Genomic DNA, 9,910 nt, shown 5'->3' on the forward strand with positions numbered 1-9,910 from the left:
ATGACGGCTTGTACAGAGGGAGTTCGTGTCATGATTTGTATTTCCTGTTGTACTTACATTCAGAGTTGGATGGTTAGTAGTTATATTTACTCAGCTGCATTTACTTGAGTAACTTTTTTAGAAGTATGTTTACTACACTGTACGTATGACTTTCTTGAGTAACGTTATGATGAATTGTTTCTACTCTTACTTCAATAAAACTTCTGGATTTTCTACCCTCTGAATGAAAAACAAACATGTTTTAGACAAAAGTTCACCAGACACAGACACACAGCTGCAGTTTTTGTTAAAGTTCCAGAAGTTTTTTATTGACAGAAACTGATTTGAAAACATTTTCTGTTGCCTAATGTTGTTACTTTTTGTTGCTTGAATAATTTTTATTTTCGTCCTTAAAATACCAAAATTTCCACTTAACTTTATATTTTGGTCCACCTGATGATGTAATTTTTAAATATTAAATAATTAATTTTATACTTTTTTACTATTACTTGAGTAATTTCTTGGACGGATGCTTTCTACTTTTAGTGCTACTCTATGCCATTGAGTGCTATTGCACTGTCCAACCTAACAACTCTTATAGATGCACTTGTTATTAAAAAGCAAAAAAATTCTGATGACTTTTTAAAATATATTCTTATGCATTGCTACCAGAGGTATTTGGATGAATTAAGGGCAAAAATTGGTCTTTCAACTGTGACTTTTGCAGATAATAAATCAGATTTTAATAATTAATCAGGACTTGAATAGTAAGTTCTGTTAAAACCAGAGAAGGAGCGCTCTATTTCAGGTGATCTGTGTAAAGTTTTTTGCAGTTTTTCATCTGGATGATCCTCAACAGTCAGAGAAAACAACAGGAGATAAATGCAACACAGACACTTTATTTTACATATTATGACTGCTGTGACATCACTTCCTGTTGGCAGCTTCCATCACAACAAGGTCAGAATTTCAGCTGGAACAACACACCACCAGGCAGAATCTACGCTACTACAGGGGGCGGGGCTTAATCCGGGAGGGCGTGGCTACAGAGTGCAGTTTGCCTCTGGAGAGAGTCGACACTTTGCCACGGTCAGGTAAGTCTCCACCTGAAAGAACAATCATTTCCTTGTTGCTGTCATCATTGTGTCATTGTTAAATCACAGTGACTTCCTTTAACTCTTTGTTTACCTTGTGCATGTCCTTTTTGAAGCACGCCAGCAGTTCGTAGGTTCTCCGCAGCGACTCGTCAGCTTCCAGACTCTGATAATAGTTTCCATAAGGTGCCAACTGGAGGGTTGAGGTGTCAGTAAAGATCTCTGGTACGTCCTGATTGGCCTGCAAGCTCAGGTGGTCAGTTTCTCAGATAACAGGTTCACAGAGAGACAGTAATGACTGATGCAAGATTTGTATGCCAATTTTCATCTGACAATCTTAAAGATGCAGTATTAACTTTTATTTTGAAAATGTCTGTCGTGACAGAATGCTATGGGGCAGATAATCTGAAAAAAATCGCGCTCCTCTACCTCTTCACTGAGCTATTTTAGCGATCTGCACAAATGCAATGCTCCTGGTCACAAACAACCAATCAGAGCCAGGAGGCGGGTCTTAGCGCTGGCAGTTAGGCTCATGTATGCACTGCTAATGGCAGTGCGTACAGGAAAACTATGTATCTGTCATCATGCTAATTGGCCTTAGCATTCATGACAGGCTGTGCTAGCTGTAACATAGTGGAGAGACAGGGGGAGGGTTGAGGAGTGTTTACATAAGCTTGATTGACAGCATTAAGACCCTCCTCCTGGTTCTGATTGGTTATTTCAGAACGAGTGGCGTATTTCTGTGGTTAGCACTGAGAGAAGGCAGAGGAAAACTAATTTTTTTTACAGATTACCTGTCAGAACATGATGTCAGTTTTAACAAATATCTAAAAAAATTTTTTTTTTATAAAAGTTACTGTAGCTTTAAGTACTCCCGATTATTGGAATAGCATTTTAAGATAAGCTCGGTGTTAAGAGCGATCTGCTCCACTTGGAATGATGTCAGAACATCAGATTTTTTTCTGTTAAATATAGTCTGAAAACTTTCAGCATTACTTCTTCCCAGGCGGACATTTTTGTTTACTCTTCAGAAGATTAAACAAGATTTCCCATCTAAAATCTTTACTGAAAAAAAGCTTCTTTGAACCAACTTTAAAAAATGACTAACTTCTTACAACTAATCTTATTAGTTTTGCTCAAACTATAAATTCGATTTGAATAATTCTGAAATCAAAATTACAGTTTGAGCAAAACTAATTCAAATTCAATTCAAAAATACTTTATTTATCCCAAAGGAAAACTAAATGTTGCTGTAACTCATATTAATTCAAATTCCTCAAATAGTTAATAAATAGTGATGACTGTTGGCAAAATATATATCTTGTAGCAGTCTGTATTACAGTGCATTTGAAGAAGCCTCTGACTGAAGTCACTCTGTTCCATGAGGAACTTATGACTCAAGACAGTCATGAAGAATAAAATTATCTGGAACAAATTAGTCTTTTTTAAGAAGCTGGTTCACAGAAACATTTTTCAGTGTTGGTGAGTGAAATTGGTTGGCGTGTAATGTGTCTCAACGACCAAATCTATGATACTTTTGATCCTCATGTTGGGAGGGCTCAGGTTTTAAAAATCGTCTGACAATTTTAATATCTGCAAAAATACAAAATCTTACCAAGTATTTTTCTATTGCAAATATGTATTACACTTGAAATTAGAGAAAAATAAACTTACAAGTAACTTTTCAGCAAGATATAGCAGCTTGTTTTAAGTCAATAATTCCTTAATATTGATGTAAAAGTAATTATTTTACTTATAACAATACTTTCCATGTTTAAAGTGAAATAATCTGCCAAAAGAACAAATACTTTTTCATCAATATTGAGGAATTATTCATTTACTTATAAGGTTATTTTGTCTTATTTTGCGTGTAATAAGGTATCTGTACAAGAAACCAGACCAAAATACTTTTAAATATTTTGCGTTTTTGCAGTGATGGTTCTCACCTTGATCAGCTGCATGATTCCCGTCTTCAGGTCCGTCAGTTTGGCGGAGATTTGGGTCCTCGGACCAGAACCTCCGGACAGAGATCGGCTTGGAAACTCCCAGGACTCCACCAGGCGGTAGGAGATTGATAACAATTTCAGAACCTGCAACCAGTCAGTGCAAAGCAGATCCACAACGGATTCAAAGTTAGAACCAACTACCACCAGATTCAGAACCGTTCATAATGGACCCAAGCTGCAGTTCTTAAATCAGGGTGTCGAAGCTTTTTGCACCGAGGCTAAAAATCCCCAAACTGAAATCATCCAGGGGTCAAAATGTTATTTCCCCCCATTTTATTTGACAACAATCAGTGGCGGTGTCTGACAACGTAGTGCACGCTCGTGGGTTAATTTGCCCTTCTCAGTATCTGACAGGCGGGCCCCCGGTGGAGGTGGGTCAGATTTGCCCTGTGTGTTGTCTTGAAGGCATGTGTAGCGCAATTATATATTGTGTAGCACTATAATTATCTGTAGTACTGTGTAGTATAGTGAGGTTTTGTGTATTCCATCAGAGTATTTTTTAGTTCCTCTTACTACTGTTTGGCATTGTGTAATACTATTCTGTAGTTTTGTTTACTGTAGTAGTAGCCATACTCCATTTTACTGTGTAATACTTAGCAAGTGTAGTACTTTGTTCTGTTGTTTGGAACTATGTAGTACTCTTTGCTACTGTGTAGCCCTTTATAGTACTGTGTGGTACTGAGTAGAACTCTGTAGTTATGCGTAGTATTTTGCCATATGTTTCCATAGTACAGCATAATACTCTGTAGTTCTGCATGGTATTTATTATGTAGTTCTGTATAGTACAGTGTTATATTATGTAGCACTCTATAATTATTTGTAGTATTGTGTAGTACTCTATCACATGGTGAGGTTTAGTGTAGTACACCATAGTATTTTGTAGTTCTATCAGGTACTCTTTGATACTGTGCAGTTCTGTATAATACTCTGTAGTTTTGTTTAGTACTGCATTGTAGTAACCCATACTTGGTAGTATTCTATTGTTTTTAGTAGTACAGTGCAATACTCTGCGGCACTGTATATAAGTAAGCCATACTCTGTTGTATTATGTAGTACTATTTAAGTGTAGAACTCTATATTTCTGTGTAGTACTCTGTTCTAATATTTGGAACTATGTAACACTGTTTGAAACTGTTTAGCACTCCATCGTACTGTGTAGTATTGTGTAGTATTCTGTAGTTTTGTGTCGTCCTATTCAAATGTAGTACTGTATATTTCTGTGTAGTACTCTGTTGTTCTTTTTGGAACTGTGTAGAACTGTGATTCCCTGTAGGGAAGTGTAGTACTCTGTAGTACTGTGTAGTACTGCGATGTGTACTGACGGAGCTGCGCTGTGTCTCATGCTTGTCGATGGGGCTGATGATGTAATCCGAGTTGCAGAAATCCTGCAGGAAGATCTTGTTGAGTTGCCGCTGCTCCTCCGTCTGCAGGGAACTCTCCTGATACACAGAGGTACACAGAGGTACACAGAGAAGTACACAGAGAAGTACACATCAGTCACAGCCATAGACACCACTGTACACTGCAAAAACTCAACATCTTACCAAGTATTTTTGGTTCCGCTGCAGTAACACTTTATTTGCAGCAGTGTGCAGAAGACTGAGACTGTTGTCATTTGTTAAATAATGACACTGATAATGCAAAACTGCACTAAAAGTTTCATTAAAGTTTATTAAAAGTATAAACTTTGTATTATTCAGTAAATAGTAAATAATGACACCTTTAATAGACTTTTAGTGCCACTTTTAATGGAACTTTGCATTAAAAGTGTCATTATTTACTGAATAATGCCAAGTTGAAGTTTTTTAATGGACTTTTAGTGCAACTTTGCACTAAAAACACCATTATTTACCAATTGAGATCTTATGACAATCGTCATAAACATTCATGAAGACTCTTTCAAGTTCATAACAGGTGTTATGTCATGTTTATGACAGTGTCATGTTTGTCTTATGCACTCCCCTTCAAATAAAGTGTTACCCTGGTTTCTACTGCAAATATGTCAGTACACTGGAAGTAGGACAAAACCAACTTACAAGTGACTTTTCAGCAAGATATGTGAGCTTGTTTTAGGTAAATAATTCTTTAATATTGATGAAAAAGTTTTAGATTAATTCACTTATAACATGGGAAACTGAAATAATCTACCAATGGATCTAGAACTTTTTCATCAATATCAAAGAATTATTGATTGAAATCAAGTTCCTAAATCTTGTTTTAAGTCAGTTTTGTCTTATTTCAAGTATATAAAGATAGTTACAATAAAAGCCCAAATTTGTTGACAAGATTTTGTGTTTTTGCAGTGTAACTGCATTGATGGTTGCAGTTTTTGTCCTTCAGAGCTTCCGTAGACTTACAAATTCAGAGAAGAACCTCTGAGCGAGCAGGTGGAGGTGCTGGACTCTGTTGACGGCGATGGAGAACAGCCGCTGGCTGTCTGTGATTGGCTGAGAGGAGACGCCCAGACACATGACTGACAGCAGGAGGATGGCTGGGAGACACAGGTGAGACAGGTGAGCGGCGGCACCATCACCAGAGTTTTCACAGCAACCTGACACATTTAAAATGTCCGGGTCTTACCTCGGTCCATGGCTGATGTGGGATCAGTTGTGGTTCTGCTTGATCTGATCTCAGTTGGGCTGCTGGGCGTTCTGACGTTCCAGCTCAGAGTTTTCAGGTTTTATAGCTGAAAGTTTGATGCTTAAATTCATGAGCAGAAACATGAAACGAGCAAACAGGCCTGTGTTGGTCTCATTAACATGGACACCTTCCAGTGATCCTCATGCAGCATTAAAGGCAGGTCGGAGCTGGAAACCCCGCTCCAGACACGATGTTCTCCAAGCTGCTCCGGCTCCATCCAAACCCTCCAACATTTCGACTGCTACATTGTATAAAACTAAAGAACAAACCACACTGATGAAATAATAAAAACATTTTGTTCTTTTTCATGTATTCATTTATATTTCTTGACCATATCACATGTCCAACCTGCAGTGGAAATACTCTCCTGAACACATCGGGCCATAAAGTATTGTACCGACCCGTGCTGTAGAAACGGGGTTGTGGAGTTTCAGGTGCCTGCTTTCGCGTTGAGTTTAACGCTGAACAGAGAGAAATGTGAAATCTCTTTACTTGGCAGAACAAGTTTTGATGTTGAGTTTGCATCAGTGGAAATGATCCAGACACTAAAATGCTAACAGGTGATGTTGAAGTGGCTTTTATAGTCTTACAAACTTGTTTTTATGCAGTGAAGTTAAAATGTAACACATTTTTAGGACGCATTTAGAATTTTTCCTACATTTCTAGGATAGAAATGTTGGTCTCCTGTAACTTTCTGTGTCAACTTGCATCCCAAATTTATAGCTACACAGTAAAAAAAAAAAAAAAGAAAGAAACAGAGAATGTTCCTGTAATTTTCTGCCAGTACATTTTCTGTTTTTTTCACAGAATTTCCATCAGAATTTTTCTGTAATTCAACAGTTTTTTTGTTATTGTGAACTGAAATTTTCCTTATTTTTACAGTACATCTCCTAGTATATTCACAAACACTTCCACATTTCTACTTGTACATTTCCAAATATTTTTGACATCCAAACCATTTAAGTAATGAAGTCGGATTTTACGTAGGTTTTCATAGTAATTAATTATTGAAGCAATTAGCATGTTTCAATGGTATGTCATTTCCAAATTGCATATATATACTTTATCTCTTTTAGCTTCCTGAAAGATGACAAAAAAAAATCAATCAAATAATCAGTCATGTTTATTAGTACAGCACATTTCAGCAACAAGGCAGTTCAAAGTGCTTTACACCATTAAAACAATACAGTAATCAATTATGAAACAAGCAATAAGCATTACATTTTAGCAAAGGCCACCATCAAAATTGTCAAGCAAATATATTATATCAGTGTTCCAGAACTCAGGGTTCCAGCGTCTTTGCAGTTTTCTGGAAGTTTGTTCCAGATCTGTGGAGCATAGAAGTGGATTCATACCTCCAAACTTTAGATTTCAGACTTTAAGGTCAAATGGTGACTTCCAGTGAACTGCAAAGTGACGTTTCTGGAGTGAGGAGTCATACCTCAGTCTGATTCTGATTCTATTGTGACAGGTTGTGAAGTCTGGGGGAGAAGCTGGGTTGGGTCAGAGGTCACTCCAAAAGCAGGAAGCGAACTACAGAGCAGAGCATTCTGGGTAAACAGAGCCAGAATAAATGTAGGAATCTAGCGCTAACGAGATAAATAAATGACTCGTGGTCTTTACCAAACACAAAAGAGAAATCCTACAACCGCTAAAATCTGAGGCCAAATGTAAACAAAAGTTAAACTTTTGTTCACATTTTGTGAAGGGCGTTCTTCTTCTTCAGTGTCTTCTTGGAAACATTTTCTTTTGCCTGATATTATGTTTTTACTTATGAATTACTGTTGTTGTGGTCCTTAAAATACCAAAATTTCTACGTAGCTTTATATTTTGGTCCATCTGATGATGTAATTTTTACATATGAAATGATTGATAATTTGATCAGTTCAGTATTTGAGACTTTTTACCAAATACTTTTTTACTCTTGAGTCATTTCTTGGACGGATACTTTCTGCTTTCACTTGAGTAAAAACATGTTGAAGTAGTGATACTTTTACTTGGGTGCAATTTTTGGGTACTTTACTCACCTCTGATTAAAACCAAATATTGTCAAAGTAAAAGTCAGGAAACAGTAAATGTCTCTCCTGCTCTGGCTTGTGAAATGAAATCAGGAAAACATGAGATCGGAGTTAATCTGGGATGTTTGATGTTTTCGTCCTCAGATGTGTGAATTTATTCACAGATGTTCAGTTGATCAGACTTGCATCACACATGGTTCTGAATTTATTCAGCGCTACAGGAAATGGAGAGAATCACACACTGAAACCGGCTTACTGGGCCGACCCAAACACTACCCATTTAGGCCCTGGTGGGAACACAGAGATGTTGTGTCACATCAGGGACTAAATTCACAATTTCATTTTGCAGTTGATTCTACAGGTTTAGGCTTGAAATGCTCATTAGGTCTTATTCTATCAGCTACCAAACACTGAAAACTGGTTTATTATCGTCTTCAGGTTTATTCAGGTTGATTCAGATGTTAGTGGGAGTACTGGTGTGTCACTAGATGCATTAGTGTGTTACTACATTGTTCTGGTTTCTGGTTCTGGTCTGATCTGTATCCCAAAACCAGAACCAAACATGGAGAAGCAGCATTTAGCTTCTATGCACCACAACTCTGGAACAAACTTACAGAAAACTGCAAAACAGCAGAAACACTGACTTCTTTTAAGTCTAGGCTAAATCCCATCTTTAGAGTTGCTTTTGAACCATAATAAAAGGAAAATTTTCCAATACATTTGATTTTTGATTATGATCAAAATGTAATGTTTATCACTGGTTTCTCAATTGTCGACTGTATTTTTTTTGTTTTTTTACTTTTTACTTCTTTGTTTATTTTATTTTTTTACATCTTTACGATGTAAAGCACTTTGAACCGATTGTTCCAGAAATATGCTGCACAAATAAACTTGATTGTTTGATGTGTATGTTGCAGTGTGTTACTGTGTATGTTAGTGTGTTGCAGTGTGTTTTTGCATGAATTAGTGTTTTGCAGTGATGTGTTATTGCATGCAGTAAAAACAGACAAAAAATATGTATTTCTCTTTGCATTGCAGTGTGTATACTGGTGTGTGTTACAGTGTGTTTCTATGTATTTAACTGTGTTATTTTGTGTGCTCCAGTGTGTAGTTGAGTTGTATATCCTTAGTTGTCGGGTCCAGATGAGTCCGACGTCACGGTTTTATATCCGCCTGTTTGTCAGAGTAAAGTCATTGCATTGCTCTTGTTTATGAACATATTGTGTTAAATGCCACTTGGTTTATTAATGATATGTGTATCACAGAGACATTGTGGCCTTGATCTCAGTTTAAATATTTACGTTGTCATTGTCTCCATGGCGATGCTGTCACACTGACCAGCTCACCTGTACATGTGAATCAGTGTCCTGCAGCAGACTCCCTGCTTCACATCATTTATAATGTTTGAATTTAAACATGTGAAGGAGACAAACGTTCAACTTTTAGTCTTATTTTAGATGTGAAAGTTGTGGCTGAAACTTGATCTGTGCTGATATTCATGAATTGGATGCATCTTCAGACAAAACTTGCCTAGTAAAATACGAGTGAAAGTATAACTATCTATTTTACAAAGCCTTTGATTTTATTTATTTATTGCATAATTATAAATTGGAATGGGTCAGAACTCCAGAAACGTATTGTGAGAAGTTTGTGGAAGGAAAGCCAAAATGTTTACCCAAAGCCAATAATCCTTGATATTACCAAATGCATTTAAACTTCTGAAAGATGATAAAAAAATCTGTAACAAATGTTCTCACTAAGCTTTTTAGCATATACTAAAAAATTTAACTGAATTAAAATAAGAAAAAATCAGTCTGATTTAATTTTAGAGAAAAAAAATGTTTTATTCGGTGTAAACTTATGGCATATTTAGTTCTTAAAGATACAACAAAATATCACTTTTAATGAGTGTTTGATAGGATTTGGCTGTAACTGGATATGTTTTATGAACTTGTTTCATTCAGCTAAAAAAGAATAAAAATAAACGCCAGGAGATGACGTCACAGCTAGTTATTATCGCCTGTGAAAAGAGATGCATTGTTTCCAGTCAACCGGGTGATGACTCAGGTGATAAATTAAATCTTCAGTTAACACCACGTATGTATTTCTTAGATCCATGGAAACTGAACAGTGTTTATGGCCGGTTAGCTCAGCTGGTCAGAGCTTGGTGCTA

The 9,910-nt window shown here is 36.6% G+C and overlaps 1 protein-coding gene across 1 annotated transcript; it reads right to left on the minus strand.

The window, feature by feature from the left end:
* Nucleotides 1-858: 858 nt before the first annotated feature.
* On the minus strand, nt 859-5,765 carry gh1 (growth hormone 1). The gene is made up of 6 exons (XM_007564985.2): nt 5,660-5,765; nt 5,437-5,570; nt 4,402-4,518; nt 3,020-3,163; nt 1,168-1,314; nt 859-1,085 (listed from the first exon to the last, which is right to left on the minus strand). The coding sequence occupies exons 1-6, from the start codon at nt 5,667-5,669 to the stop codon at nt 1,023-1,025; spliced, it is 615 nt and encodes a 204-aa protein (XP_007565047.1). The 5' UTR covers nt 5,670-5,765; the 3' UTR covers nt 859-1,022.
* Nucleotides 5,766-9,910: the final 4,145 nt, after the last annotated feature.

The sequence above is a fragment of the Poecilia formosa genome, unplaced genomic scaffold, assembly GCF_000485575.1.
Source record: "Poecilia formosa unplaced genomic scaffold, Poecilia_formosa-5.1.2 Scaffold170, whole genome shotgun sequence".
NCBI lineage: Eukaryota > Metazoa > Chordata > Actinopteri > Cyprinodontiformes > Poeciliidae > Poecilia > Poecilia formosa.